Source organism: Cynoglossus semilaevis, chromosome 14, assembly GCF_000523025.1.
Source record: "Cynoglossus semilaevis isolate Cse_v1.0 chromosome 14, Cse_v1.0, whole genome shotgun sequence".
NCBI lineage: Eukaryota > Metazoa > Chordata > Actinopteri > Pleuronectiformes > Cynoglossidae > Cynoglossus > Cynoglossus semilaevis.
In genome coordinates this window covers 8,212,979-8,228,773 of record NC_024320.1, presented here as the reverse complement: position 1 = coordinate 8,228,773, position 15,795 = coordinate 8,212,979, and the positions used below count along the sequence as shown (strand labels likewise).

The 15,795-nt window shown below is 37.1% G+C and overlaps 3 protein-coding genes and 1 long non-coding RNA gene across 5 annotated transcripts in view; 1 reads left to right on the top strand and 3 right to left on the bottom strand.

Moving 5' to 3' along the window:
• LOC103389440 (potassium voltage-gated channel subfamily H member 7-like) overlaps positions 1-841 on the top strand; it is a 71,611-nt gene extending 70,770 nt beyond the window's left edge. For both annotated transcript variants that reach the window (XM_017038958.2, XM_025062245.1), the window contains one exon: positions 36-841. In XM_017038958.2, coding sequence (XP_016894447.1) covers positions 36-341 — 306 coding nt within the window. In that variant the 3' untranslated portion in view covers positions 342-841. The remainder of the gene's footprint in view (positions 1-35) is intronic.
• A 1,818-nt stretch (positions 842-2,659) lies between these two features.
• LOC103389442 (grancalcin-like) lies at positions 2,660-7,631 on the bottom strand. The gene is made up of 8 exons (XM_017039076.2): positions 7,576-7,631; positions 6,862-6,918; positions 6,452-6,521; positions 6,295-6,338; positions 5,478-5,625; positions 4,560-4,673; positions 4,407-4,465; positions 2,660-3,682 (listed from the first exon to the last, which is right to left on the bottom strand). Exons 1-8 carry the CDS (start codon positions 7,597-7,599, stop codon positions 3,656-3,658), a joined length of 543 nt encoding a protein of 180 aa, XP_016894565.1. The 5' UTR covers positions 7,600-7,631; the 3' UTR covers positions 2,660-3,655.
• A 1,013-nt stretch (positions 7,632-8,644) lies between these two features.
• Positions 8,645-13,826, bottom strand: LOC103389441 (sorcin-like). The gene is made up of 8 exons (XM_008324849.3): positions 13,665-13,826; positions 12,570-12,746; positions 12,160-12,229; positions 12,021-12,064; positions 11,027-11,174; positions 10,621-10,734; positions 10,468-10,526; positions 8,645-9,743 (listed from the first exon to the last, which is right to left on the bottom strand). The coding sequence occupies exons 1-8, from the start codon at positions 13,686-13,688 to the stop codon at positions 9,717-9,719; spliced, it is 663 nt and encodes a 220-aa protein (XP_008323071.1). The 5' UTR covers positions 13,689-13,826; the 3' UTR covers positions 8,645-9,716.
• On the bottom strand, positions 11,577-12,012 carry LOC112488042 (uncharacterized). Its single transcript, XR_003051719.1, has 2 exons — positions 11,879-12,012; positions 11,577-11,829 (listed from the first exon to the last, which is right to left on the bottom strand). It is a non-coding gene; the product is annotated as an uncharacterized LOC112488042 (long non-coding RNA).
• Positions 13,827-15,795: the final 1,969 nt, after the last annotated feature.

The following is a 15,795-nucleotide window of genomic DNA, read 5'->3' as shown; positions in this document are numbered from 1 at the left end:
ATGTTTTTGTTGTTGTTGTTTTCGCCCTCACACAGAGGCCTGATACTGAAAGCAAATCCAAAGACACGTCCCCTCCTCCAACCCTCCTCCACACAGAGGCCGCCCCAGATGGGGACTTGGCTGAACTTCTGGACAGAGACACAAACACAAAGCAGAGACACAGACAAAATGACGTGAACTCTCGACAACAACGCCATCAGGAGGTGACGGCCAGCTTCCCCTCAGGTCGACTGGGCTCTTTACCTGACGTCCCCAGCAGCAGCAGCAGCAGCAGCAGCAGCAGCTCCGGGCTGTTGGGACTTCACAGGCCAGTTTCTGACCCAGGGCTTCAGGGGAAGTAGCGCCATTTGCACCCTTTTCTTCTGGCCTCTGGACACTGACTGAAGGTTTTCTTACAAGTTTGACTCAGGGTCTAAGAAAGAGACTGAATATGCAACGGAAAAACTCTCACCATTCTTCCATTTCTTCTGGTGACACTATCAAGCCCTGTCCTCCTTTTCCTGAAGGATGTGTTGCAAACATTTTTACAGAGTTATTTATACAACACACTTGTATCTTCCCTCATCTACTGTGTACATACTTCTTTTTTTCTTTTGGGATTTTTACTCTGTACATATCTGGAATAGGACACTGCCAGTAACACACAGCACCTGGTTTACTTCCTCAAGGGGAAATGCATGACTTTTTTTTCGGTCTCACTTTGGGTTGCATGTTCCTCTCGCACACATAAACTCATAAGCTGTGTCCCAATTCATGGTCTGTAGCCAACATAGGTTGCATTTGTCATTTGTCAATTTCATGACAATTTCATGTCAATTTTCCTCAAAGAAAGAAAACTCACTTTGCAGCGTTGGTCAGATTTAGTGATAGACAACAATAGGAATTTCATTTTATCTACAGCAGTGACATTTTACAAGGGATGTCCGATTATATTGGCCGACCGATATTATCACACCGATTTTAGCATAATTATTTCATATCTGTAAGAATCGTTATTGGTTTTTCCTCTGATAATGAAAACCCGATAATGCAATGGAGTGCTGGAACTCCTTGTAGAGTCCTGAGACGTTTACCACAGTTTTGGGGCCAAGGAGTGGCATACTGTATATCGCTATCGACTGATATCAGAATAGGACCAACGATGTCCACACTTTTTTGGCTTGGGAGCTACTTTTCAAATGACCGGGGTGGGGTGATCTACCTACATTAAAAACTATAAATATATATTTACTACTTTGATTAAATGGTTGTAGTTTTATGGCACAATACTGTCTGACTCAGTATTTCTATGGTCCTTACTTTAGCCCTAGTGATTAACATCTTAAAATAGAATTACATCTATCATTTTTCTTTCTTTTTTTTTTTTTTGTTTTTTTTTTTTGTTTGTTTCTTTAAATGTAATTGCTCAGGATCTACCAGCACTCCCTTTGAGATCTACTGGTAGATCCCGATCTACCTTTTGGGCACCCCTGGTTTGGACAATATCAGTTATTGGCAGAAAGTTGGTATCGGACATCCCTACATTTTACCAACATGTACAGACAACATAGAATGTAGACTGTAGATTCTAGCCTCAGGAGACTACATACAGTAGGCAGCAGCCAGTGTGGCACAGTCTTTATTGACCCCCATTTGTTATTTACAATAAAAATGATGGCTGCAGCCTCCTTGTTTGGACAGACAGTCTGGACCATCTGATCAAGTTATGTCTTCTGTAAAATGTAGACAACAATTTTTGTAGCCTAGTCTTTGTAGACCACATTTCAGTACACTATCATTTTGTCTGCTTGTTCTAGCCTCAATAGACTTCAAAAGTCTACATAGGCTCACATGTTGTACACATACTTTAGTCCTTTATCAACCATGTGGGCTGCACACACTGAACTGGGACACAGCTCCACTCTGACTCTACTGCCCTCTTGAGGGGGATATAACTACTTGAAACTCCTCTAATTTACTTTTTCAACAGCAGCTGTTGTATGCTAATAAGAGGCCGGTGTGTATGATTAGCATGGAAATGGTATAGGACGCATTTACACAACCCACATCAAGGCCTGCTATCATTAACCCAGAAAGAGGCTGCAGCAATAGGTCAACGTGAGTCAGCCTTAGAGAGCAATAATGATGGTCAGATATAGCACATCAAGTACAGCCCAGAGACTAGCCTCACAACACACTTTCACCTGGCCCATATGGAGCACTGAGCACACCTAAACCCCCTACAGTCCTCTTATAGCCCAGATGAGTTTGTCTGCAGTGTGTAGCCCATATTCTAAAAACCAAATCTATAGACACTGGTCAACATTGGACCAACAAAAGGTCAGAAGACGGGCTGCTTCTGTTTGCCAAGATATTGCAGATAATGCAGGCAACTAAAGATGCAGCCCACAGTCTGATTTCCTGACATACTTCCCTCCTCTTTATCATTGCCTTATGTTATTCGTTCAGTTTGTGTGGCCCACCACTGGGCCAATTTTGCAACGTTGGACCTTTAATATAAAGCCTAAAATTCTTAGAATCCAGAACTTTGAGTAGCTGCATGTATATTTTGGATTTTGTATGTCACTACAGACAACAGTTCCAGAATCCATTGTAATCCCCACACTGCCTTGACTGGAACTTTTTGATGCTGAACAAAAGAAAAAAAAGAAGTCCAGAGTATTCTGTAAACATGATATTTATTGGTTGCACTCTTTATTATCCTCGAAACTTACAAGTATCATTGAAATAAAAAGACAAAAATGAACGCCCTGTGTTTATTTCCTTCGTCTTTATAAGCTTTTGTGTGAAAGCCATCGGTGCATGGTGCATCACACCCACTGATATTACAGCAAGCTGTCTGAAAATGTGTCAGTAACTAAATTAACCGCTTGTATCTACTGCAATAATTAGTACCAGCAAGTACTGTATGTGTTTTCATATTTGTTCCTGGTACAAAGATCATTTAGCAAATTCTTCAGTAGCTTCTAAATGGACTGTTAGGTTTGGGAATCTCTTGGATGTTAGGAATCGCAAATAACAAATGTGTTTTGTTTTGTTTTTTTTAGCTCAAAAGGACAAAAACAATGCTCGTCCACCTCTGCCTCCTGTGGTCAGGTGAGTCAAAACCAAATCAGTTGGTAATTCAATCATACCAGGGCCCATGTAATATATTGCATACCATATATGGGTCTAGAGTGCAATCAGAAACACAAGCACTGCCTTAAGGACAGTACAGTGTAACATGTAAAAGTACAGAAGTATCACAGTAACTAAATATGTTTCATTAACATCACATTATTACATTTTTTGGTTAAACATTCAAAGATAATAATGGCACATTAGGTGTTTCAAACAGTGGTTAGTAGAGGACAGGAGGACCATCACTTCTCAGATGACTGACCATTCTTCCCTCATTTTTGACGTAAAAATGAAAATAAAAATTTAAAAATTTAAAGTAAAGCATATCACATTGTTGTGGATACCTATCCCTACACCTGACATATCTGACAATCTACTAACATACATGACTAAGGCTTAATACTAGGTTAAGAATTATAGAATATTTCTCTATGGTGGCAGCTCAGTCCTTACTGGCCTTCTTTTACACATGCTTTTCCAAATGTTTTCGATGGTTGGTCCCGTGGTCTTGAGGTGTGTGAGGGATGCAGGTCGCTCAGATGGACATTGCGCACTGGATGAACTGAGGAAAACAGTAAATGTTAAAACAGCAATGGCTCTAAAGGTTAAACCAGCAATAACTGAAGGTTAGCAAATGAAACACAACGTGGCTAAAAGCAAAAGTGACCCCAGCAAATGTTCAACTTCTAAGTGTGACAATAATAGGACAGTTAAAAAAAGAAGCAGGATGCTGAGACTTCAATGCATGTGAACAGTATGTGAAAGGACATTTGAAACAAACATTTCTAAATGTGGGAGAAATCTTTGTTACCCTGTTTAGATTAGGGATGAATTGACCCGATACACATCAAAACAAAACAACTAAACTCCTCCAATCTGATACCTAAGCCCAAATGATCAACTTAACTTTGCGTAACATGCTGTGAGAAACCAGAAAACTATTATGCACTTACTACAAATATGTCTTTGTATGCCTATGCCACAGTGAAAGGCAAAACAACTAAATACTCTAGGTGGCAGTAGATGTCAAACTATAGATTGCTATATAAACTTTAACAGAAAGAACCTCAAAGCTGTTAAAGAACATCTTCATGTGAGTCTTTCTTTAATTCCTGTATGTGTTCTAATAAACAGGCCTCTGTATTACTCTGAATGAGTAAATTGAAACTAGAAGATCACCATGTTAGATTACATGTACATTTGTGACATTTTGTTTGGTAGAGCACAATGACATTTTCCAGGTTTTGACACAATGTAAGTTAGAATGAGAAGAAAGTGCTTCTTACATCATCATACTGGAAGGTTGCAGTTCCCTGCTGCATCGTGTCTCTGCGCTTGAAATGGTCTGCAACAGTAAGAGGAAATAGTCACCACATGCCAGCTTTGGGTTGGTGGGTTTACTGAGCACATATACTCCTTTCTGCTTTTCTAGTTGTTACCTGTAAGACTACGCAATTTGACGCAGCAGGCCACATAGTCGTCAAAACAGATTCTTCCTCCTTTGCTGTAGCGCTTGATAATGATGTTCAGAGCATTAGGGCTGACACGATAACCTAACAAAGTAGAGAGATGAATATACAGTATAAGTACATTTAAGCCTTCACAACATACTATACAGCCAAAACAAAGGTAAGGTCAACAAAGGTTCTACAATAGATGTTGTCATTTTAAGAATATCAGATTTTATACATTTAAACTGACACGTCACCTGTGCAGCTATGACATTTTTTTAGCACCAGCTACATCAACCAAGACTTCTGACATGAATCTCAATTTGGAAATTCTTAAATACCATATTTAAAGGGACGGTAGACTGAGCAACTCATGACAAAACTACAAACCACTGAGTACATAGTTGTTATATATTTTTGGTAGGATTTTAGTTTACTTTTGTATAATTTTGTTGACAGTTTTCCAGAATAATTCTGCTAATTGGATTGCTCAAAAATACAAGTTGTGGAACACATAAATCCATCATGAGAATTCATGAATTAAATAATAGTTTACTATTATTGATAATTATAAGCATGATTAATCAGAATATCTGAGGCCACAAAATTGTCATTTAAAAAATATGGCTCTAGCTGTGTCATGTCTGTCTTATTCAGGTTCTAGGTTTTATCCCTAAAGAAAAACCCACATGCTTAATTGTGCCTCCCCAGGCAGCCTGTATGAGTTGCTAAGACTTTGAATGTGAATTTCCTCATTGTGGGATGATCAAGGGTTTGAATTAGGCTTAAACTAAGACTGTTAAACTGCTACCATGATCATTAAACATATGTTGTTTTTTTTGTAACTGTAGATACTTTATCAGGAAAGTTTCATATCTGACATTCCTTAACTGATAGGAGACTCACCCATTGCATTGATAGCCTGATTCATCTCATGAGGTTCAACAGTTCCACTCCTGTCATGATCAAACATCATGAAGTTCTGCTTCCAGCCGTTCAGAGCTGCAAACAGCTCCTTAAACTCATTAAAGCCCATCTTGCCAGTGTAGTCCCTCTAGTGATCGCCAGGTCAAGAAAAATGATTTGTCATATATCTGGAGCCACCGGGTGTGTTAACAAGACAGTGCCTAAGCCACACTTCTCGTTTACATATTTGTTATGGATAGATAAATGTAACAGCAGGAGGTGCTGACAGATTCACGCTGTCACAGGACTGCAGAGTGAAAATAAAGGGGTCATTAATTTGGGAACAAATGTTGACTAACCAGATGAAGAAACACAGGGTGACAACAAAATCCAGAAAAGGCTAGTAGTGATTATGCTTTAGCTGGCAATGAAGAGTTGGAACAGACTGCAGCAGACTTTTTCCTCATTGAAATAGAAAACATTAAATTCAAAATATTAACATCAAGCAAAATAAGTATATATTTACACATAAAAAGTAGAATATGTCTCAAAATAAAATGCAGTATATATTGATTGTATATTTGATTACATTCGGAATTAGAAAAGTAAAATTTTGAATTACTGGCCACACATATTTTACACAGACAGAATTTCACCATTGCATTTAACCTATTCATTAGACATTAGTACAGACCTTCAAACAGCCATACACAATTGATGTCCTGGTGGGCCATATATTGTAAAACGATGTGATGGGCCGCATTCGGCCCATCACACCTTGGGTTTGACACTTACGACTTAAAGGACAAAAGGATACATCCAGCATCGCAATCATGATTCTGCAGGTGTCCAGATTGAAAGCTGTAAAAAAAAAAACCAACAAAAAACCCCAGATGAAATAGAATTTAGTCAACACCAATGTCAACACTTATTGCTTAAGACCACTGTTTAGGTCTAATAAGTGGTAAACATACGTGTGTAGTTGCCAGAAAAACCAGACTGAGTCAGACACCTCTGCAGTTCATCAGCATCAACCTCACCATCCTGTGTAGCATCATACAGTAAAAATTGGTATTAGCTCATGTGCCTCTCTGAAGTGTGTTGTTTCTAAATACACATCTGCCAACACACTCACACTCATGAATTTAAAGTAGTCTTTCATAAGACATCTGGAAACATCAATAAATGTTGTCAGAGGAAATCCAGCAGTCAACAGCAGTAAACAATGATTGACAAGACACTGTATGTTGTTGTCTCAGTTTCTGCTATACGTTACAGCCTCAGGGTAAAACAATGCAGCTGTAGTCATTAAGGAGGAGGATTCAGTGAATTTAAATGTCGGTCCAGTACATTGCAATGTTCACACAAGAGCACACACACTTACTTGGCCTGCTATTGCTGTGAAGTAACCCCACATCGGGTCATTGGCACCTGTGTGTGTCTGGTCCAAAAGACAGAATAATGATAGTCGTGGTGTGTCATTAAATAGATAGTACTAAAACAGAACTACATATGTATTCACAAACTCAGAAAAAAACCTTTAATCCCCCTTTAAAGTGCTGTCAGCAGTAAAGATACTTAGAAGCAGGATAGGTATAAATTAAAGACGGAATAGTTTACTTTCATTTACTTTCATTCAAAAGGATAGGGTTCTTGATAAATGCCCTCGATCATATTTGAAAAGTATATGCATATATTTTCATGTTTTTACAAAAACAATTTAAATTATTGAATAAGAACCATATTAACATTATTGCAACATGTTGGTTAAATCCTATATTTTTTTAATTTTGTAATGATGGTAATGCTTTCAACGTTTACAGACATTTTTGTTGCGTTTAAAGGCCAATGCCTATTGTGACTGTATTGTTTTACAATTTATCACAAATATTGATGTATTAAAACCATTGATATGTTTTTTTTCTTTTTTTCTACCAAAACGACGGTTGGTAGCTACGGTGAATCTGCTAAACTCTGTTATCCATTTGTGGACCGCTAAAGAACAAATGTTTAATTCTGTGAGACAAACAATGAACAAATAATACGATTAATTACGCAATTAAAATGAGTAGCAGCCTTAACATGTAACTGTACTCACCCCTCCGTATCCTGTAGAAGCCATTTAGTAGGAATATTTAAAATAAAATACATTAACCGAGGGACTTAATCTTCCAGATTAATGAACCGTGAACCGATGTAAAATGTGTTGCACCTCCCGGAAGTCTGAATACCTGTACTTACCTTTATGCCTTCGAGGTGGAGCTACTGTAAGGGCGGTGCTGATAACGATTGAAAAGAAGAATGTTCAGGGGAAAAAAGGGAACCCGAGTTGCGTTGCTTTCACAGAACCTCGTAATGAGAATCGGTTGGTTTTAAATTTTACTTCATTTTTTAAAAACACAACATTTAAACGCTAATATGTATAAAAAAAGAGATCAATCATCACCACGGATGATTCTTGTCTTGTTTTTTTTTAATTATTTATTTGAATAAAATAAAATGAAAGAAAAACATAGCCCAGTCCAGTGTATGGTGTACAACCGTAGATTTGTATACATAGCTGTCTTCTATGTAGTGTGTGGCTTGACGACGTCATCTTCTCCACTCCAACTCGTTCCCCTGCAAACTAGTTGACAAGTTTAAACGTTGTAAGTCAGACTGATGGAACAAGACTTTCTTGTTCCATCAACAAGAACCTTTAACTGGTGGAATAAGACTTTCTTGTTCCATCAACAAGAACGCCTTGTTGTCCTAGTGCAGTAATTAGCACACCTGCATGTAACAGAATATCTGCTGTTAACACAGGAATATCCCAAATATGGGATCAATATAGTTCTTTTTTTTCTCAGGAAAATGCCGTAGGTCGAGAACGTTCTACAACCAGGAACCACTGTAATCAGTTGAGGAAACTACTCCAAGACTTGATCTTGTTTTGTTTGTTTTTTTAACTCTGTTCAGTTAGTTGCAAGTGTCCTTTTTATTAAAAATCATGTGTGGTACACACATTTCTTGCTTTGGGAAATGTTTGCCACTGTATTTTATATAATGCAACACCTAACAGCTTACTTGAATGATTTTGTTTACAGGAAGTGATTGTGTTGTGTAAATAGACTGGGAAGTGCAGACAGGAGACATGCTGTTGTAAAAAACAATAAACAGAATTCAGAGTAGATATAAATTGTTTATTATGAGTAACAATGTGATTGTTTACGTTAAAAAGAGGTATGACAAGACTGGCTGTGTTACTAGTTAAAACACAAAGTAGAAATATGAACAGAATAACACAATTGAAGGGATTGTTTAAGTTTCAGTGTAGTCAACACATCCTGAATGTCTTCAGTGACACAGATTTAATGGATTCCTTGCAATATTAATTATAACAGAATTGCTGGATCGTGACATTGTTGCTATCATTGACAGTATGTGACAGTGTCATATCACAAACCACCTGGGGAATATCCAGATATGCTTGGAAGTCCACAACTTTTGCCAATTGGACACATTAATTGTTCCTGGTACAAAGATCATTTAGCAAATTCTTCAGTAGCTTCTAAATGGACTGTTAGGTTTGGGAATCTCTTGGATGTTAGGAATCGCAAATAACAAATGTGTTTTGTTTTGTTTTTTTTAGCTCAAAAGGACAAAAACAATGCTCGTCCACCTCTGCCTCCTGTGGTCAGGTGAGTCAAAACCAAATCAGTTGGTAATTCAATCATACCAGGGCCCATGTAATATATTGCATACCATATATGGGTCTAGAGTGCAATCAGAAACACAAGCACTGCCTTAAGGACAGTACAGTGTAACATGTAAAAGTACAGAAGTATCACAGTAACTAAATATGTTTCATTAACATCACATTATTACATTTTTTGGTTAAACATTCAAAGATAATAATGGCACATTAGGTGTTTCAAACAGTGGTTAGTAGAGGACAGGAGGACCATCACTTCTCAGATGACTGACCATTCTTCCCTCATTTTTGACGTAAAAATGAAAATAAAAATTTAAAAATTTAAAGTAAAGCATATCACATTGTTGTGGATACCTATCCCTACACCTGACATATCTGACAATCTACTAACATACATGACTAAGGCTTAATACTAGGTTAAGAATTATAGAATATTTCTCTATGGTGGCAGCTCAGTCCTTACTGGCCTTCTTTTACACATGCTTTTCCAAATGTTTTCGATGGTTGATCCCGTGGTCTTGAGGTGTGTGAGGGATGCAGGTCGCTCAGATGGACATTGCGCACTGGATGAACTGAGGAAAACAGTAAATGTTAAAACAGCAATGGCTCTAAAGGTTAAACCAGCAATAACTGAAGGTTAGCAAATGAAACACAACGTGGCTAAAAGCAAAAGTGACCCCAGCAAATGTTCAACTTCTAAGTGTGACAATAATAGGACAGTTAAAAAAAGAAGCAGGATGCTGAGACTTCAATGCATGTGAACAGTATGTGAAAGGACATTTGAAACAAACATTTCTAAATGTGGGAGAAATCTTTGTTACCCTGTTTAGATTAGGGATGAATTGACCCGATACACATCAAAACAAAACAACTAAACTCCTCCAATCTGATACCTAAGCCCAAATGATCAACTTAACTTTGCGTAACATGCTGTGAGAAACCAGAAAACTATTATGCACTTACTACAAATATGTCTTTGTATGCCTATGCCACAGTGAAAGGCAAAACAACTAAATACTCTAGGTGGCAGTAGATGTCAAACTATAGATTGCTATATAAACTTTAACAGAAAGAACCTCAAAGCTGTTAAAGAACATCTTCATGTGAGTCTTTCTTTAATTCCTGTATGTGTTCTAATAAACAGGCCTCTGTATTACTCTGAATGAGTAAATTGAAACTAGAAGATCACCATGTTAGATTACATGTACATTTGTGACATTTTGTTTGGTAGAGCACAATGACATTTTCCAGGTTTTGACACAATGTAAGTTAGAATGAGAAGAAAGTGCTTCTTACATCATCATACTGGAAGGTTGCAGTTCCCTGCTGCATCGTGTCTCTGCGCTTGAAATGGTCTGCAACAGTAAGAGGAAATAGTCACCACATGCCAGCTTTGGGTTGGTGGGTTTACTGAGCACATATACTCCTTTCTGCTTTTCTAGTTGTTACCTGTAAGACTACGCAATTTGACGCAGCAGGCCACATAGTCGTCAAAACAGATTCTTCCTCCTTTGCTGTAGCGCTTGATAATGATGTTCAGAGCATTAGGGCTGACACGATAACCTAACAAAGTAGAGAGATGAATATACAGTATAAGTACATTTAAGCCTTCACAACATACTATACAGCCAAAACAAAGGTAAGGTCAACAAAGGTTCTACAATAGATGTTGTCATTTTAAGAATATCAGATTTTATACATTTAAACTGACACGTCACCTGTGCCTTTGACTGTCAATTTTCTCATTGTGGTATGATCATTGAATTAGGCTTAATGTAAGACTGTTAAACTGCTAAGATGATAATTAAAAAGGATGTTTTTTTGTAAGTGACTAACTAACTGATAGGAGACTCACCCATTGCATTGATAGCCTGATTCATCTCATGAGGTTCAACAGTTCCACTCCTGTCATGATCAAACATCATGAAGTTCTGCTTCCAGCCGTTCAGAGCTGCAAACAGCTCCTTAAACTCATTAAAGCCCATCTTGCCAGTGTAGTCCCTCTAGTGATCGCCAGGTCAAGAAAAATGATTTGTCATATATCTGGAGCCACCGGGTGTGTTAACAAGACAGTGCCTAAGCCACACTTCTCGTTTACATATTTGTTATGGATAGATAAATGTAACAGCAGGAGGTGCTGACAGATTCACGCTGTCACAGGACTGCAGAGTGAAAATAAAGGGGTCATTAATTTGGGAACAAATGTTGACTAACCAGATGAAGAAACACAGGGTGACAACACAGGCTTGTATAGTAGACAGTAGACAGGAAGGTTAATCACTTCTTCATCCTCTCTTGTTACAATGATGTTTAGACTCAATGTATTTATCATTATACATGTTAATTCAGTCCGGTAAGTCTAATTTTTAGACTGAAGCAGGGTTGTCAAACTCAGTCACTCAAGGGGCCAAAATTAAATTAAACTTAGTTGGGGAGCGAGCAGGATTAAGAAAATCCAGAACAGGCTAGTAGTGATATATGAATTTGACTGCAGCAGACTTTTTCCTCATCGAAATAAAAAACATTAAATTCAAAATTTTAACATCAAGAAAAATAAGTAAATAAAAATGAAATTTCACACATAAAATGTAGGATATGTCTCAAAATAAAATGCAGTATATGCTGACCATTCTATGCAATGGTCATAGAATGGTCAACCTATGACCATTCTGTGTGGAATGGTCATAGGTTGACCATTGCATTTAACCTATGCAATACACATTAGTACAGACCTTAAGACAGCCATACACAATTGAAGTCCTGGTGGGCCGTATAAAATGATGTGTTGGGCCGCATTAGGCCCACAGGCCTTGGGGTTGACACTTGTGACTTAAAGGACAAAAGGATACATCCAGCATTGCAATCATGATTCTGCAGGTGTCCAGACTGAAAGCTGTAAAAAAAACAAAAACGGATGAAATAGAATTTAGTCAACACCAATGTCAACAGTCAAGACCACTGTTTAGGTCTAATAAGTGGTAAACATACGTGTGTAGTTGCCAGAAAAACCAGACTGAGTCAGACACCTCTGCAGTTCATCAGCATCAACCTCACCATCCTGTGTAGCATCATACAGTAAAAATTGGTATTAGCTCATGTGCCTCTCTGAAGTGTGTTGTTTCTAAATACACATCTGCCAACACACTCACACTCATGAATTTAAAGTAGTCTTTCATAAGACATCTGGAAACATCAATAAATGTTGTCAGAGGAAATCCAGCAGTCAACAGCAGTAAACAATGATTGACAAGACACTGTATGTTGTTGTCTCAGTTTCTGCTATACGTTACAGCCTCAGGGTAAAACAATGCAGCTGTAGTCATTAAGGAGGAGGATTCAGTGAATTTAAATGTCGGTCCAGTACATTGCAATGTTCACACAAGAGCACACACACTTACTTGGCCTGCTATTGCTGTGAAGTAACCCCACATCGGGTCATTGGCAGCAGGTGAAGCGCCATAGGCACCTGGGTAGCCTCCCCCGTACCCTCCATGGGGTGGTGCACCACCCATAGGGCATGGTATGTGCCCACCCATTTGTCCCCCAGGCATTCCTTGTTGTGGCATGCCTGGCATCTGATCACCATTATAGAAAGACAACATGCGAGAAGCAGCTGAATATTAATTCAATCTACCTTGACTTTTATTTTCTCCTTTTTTTAGTGGCTTACTAATGTTAATACGTATTATCCTCTTTTTGGGTTTTCTGATTGGAAGGGCGTTATTGTAGTGATCGAACAGTAATCACTTCACTAAAGGAAGCATTGTTCCAAGTGCTATAGAAGAGCCATCTCTTTGTTGAATTTAAACAATGTTCAATGGTTCTGTAGAATTTGTACTGGATAAAAAGAAAATATTCACTATTGTAGCTTTAAGGTGATTCCTGTATACAGGATTGTAAATAAACTACCTCTTATTGTTGAAGTAACATTTACTCTAAAATAACATCTAACATCTTACAAGATTGTGGACTGCAGCACCTTCTCTGTAAATGTATCTAATCCAATGGGGAACTACTGAACAATCAAATTGCATCACGGTCTCTAGGAGTGCCTGGGGCAAAGGACAGGCTTATGATAATGGTGGTGTAGATAACTGTGTAATTAAACGGCTTTCAACGTTTACAGACATTTTTGGTACGTGTTAAGGCCAATGTCCATTGTGACTTGTTTTCAATAACTTTTTTATTTCAAATTTGATGTATTAAAAGCATTGAAATGTTTTTTTTCTACCATAACGACAGTTGGTAGCTGTGTGCTAAACTCTGTGTTCAGATTGTGGACCGCTAAAGAACCAATGTTTAATTCTGTGAGACGTTACATGGACAAATTATACGATTAATAACGCAATTAAAATGCGTAGAAAACTTAACATGTTTAAATGCCTTGTAACTGCGAAAGAAAACGTACGATCTGAACTAGCTATCCTGAAGATCGTTGTCGGGCTAACACTTCCGCTGGTGGCTGTCGCTGTTACACATGAAAGTGTACTCACCCCTCCGTATCCTGGAAAAGCCATTTAATATGAAAAATGTAAATAAAATAAATTTAACCAAGGGATTTAATCTTTAAGATTAATGAGCAGTGCGCCTATGTAAAACGTTTCACACTTCCCGGAAGTCTTAATACCTTTACGTCACACTTCAGGGTTAAGGGCGGTGCTTAAAAAGAAGAATGTTCAGAAACAGAGAACCCAAGTTGCGTTGCTTTCACAGACCCTCGTAATGAGAATCGGTTGGTTTAATATTTACTTCATTTCCTATAAAGAAAACTTTGAAACACTGATTTTTAAGCAGAAAATTTTTAGATAAATACATTCAGTGAGTAATTTCAAAAACATATATTAACCATGCATATCCAGCGGCTGCCACAAGATGGCGCTTTGAAGGTGTGTTAATCTCTCTGATGTGAGACTATTTTACTGAAATTCACCGTAAAATCTAGGTGCAGTTATTTCTATGTTAGAAAACGGGTATAGAAAATTAAATAATTTTGCTGTTCATTTAAAAATTCACATCGCATCAAGAAATATTTTATGTTGTTAAAATAATTGCTATCTAAATTTGCATTCGAGTTTGGGGCTTTAAAGTCCGCTACAATGAGTAGGTACTGGCATTGGCTACGTAATGCTTTCCTATATCTTCTTTTCTTCTTTTATGCTTTTTAAGGATCATTTTAAGCATGAATCGTGATGAACCCTAATGTGATTTATGTATGTAATTTTTATTCTATGCTTCTTTTTTTAATCATTTTAATCGTTCATTATTTTTTGAACAGTCCAACATAGATTTTGTTATATCTTGGCTTAAATTATTGTTTATAGCCAAACCTTGTAAATTTGGGCTATTAACTTGACTATTGATTTAAAGACCAGCATGTAGCCATTTATAATATATATTTGCTATAATTAAGATGCTCCAGGCATTACTATTCTATTGTACTCTATTTTGTCTTACTTTCTGCTAAAATTTAGTTGTTTTTAGCATGTCCTTGTTTAATTTTATCACATGTATTTCTAACTTTTAGGTACCACACTAATTTGTTATTTATCTCACTGTTTATGTTGACTTTTTATTTTTTGTTTTGTTTTTGTTTGTTTTTTGTTGTTGTTTTTTTTTTTGTCATTGTACTATGGCTTAATTTCTTGTAGTGTTTTTGCAGGACATTTGTTTTTACTTAAAAAAATCTTTCTTTGTTTATTCTTTTGTGGCCTCTGGACCCTCAGTGGATTCTACCAGGATTGTTTTAATCTTTCAAATTGTAAAGAAGAAAAAGGTATGACCTTTGAAAAAAAATGATACAGAAAATGATCTTTAAAATTTAACTGATATACAATTGATCATAGTTGAAATGTTTTTGATTGATTACTGCATTACTGCATTAGAAAAGATTTTTTTAGGGTATGGTTTAGTGGAAAAAAATAGGCCTAAATGTTTTCTGCATAGTGGTGAACTACTACCACTGTGCACTTAGATTACCATTGAGATTGTGTTATATATAGAAAGAGAAGGTAAGAAAACATAGGGATGAGTCGTAAAAACTGCAAATACATGCCATAATGGCAGCTATAAACTTTTATAAGGTCAAATGAAGTCACTGGTGATGTCATCATCTTTGACTCTGTGAACAACAACAGACACTAAGTAACACAAAGCAACATCACATACCATGACTTTTGCGATGTATAGCGTGTATAACATGTCTCTCAATGCAAGAGACAGGCTATTAAGAATTGAGAAAAATTTGTCTCGCAGATAAATGGACAAAAGTTTGCTAAGAACAGCTAATGACTGTCAAAATAAAAATAGTTGTAAGAAAGCCAAAATTGGCCAAAATAGGCCCAACATTAGCTTAGAGTTTGTCAAAGAATTCGGAAAATGTAACAAAAATTAGTTAAAAGTTAAAAGTATGTCAAATGAAAGGTTAGAGTCAAATGTAGCACCTTATATCTTTAGATAATCTTAGAAATATGAGTATGGCATTCAAATGATAGGTAACATTTAGTTAAAATGGCTACAGGTTAGCAAATAAAACAGCAGAAACTAAATCCAGATAAACCTTAAAGATGGTGCGAGGTTAGCTTAAGAAGCTAAATGTGATCTAAAAAATATAGCTAAAAATTAATC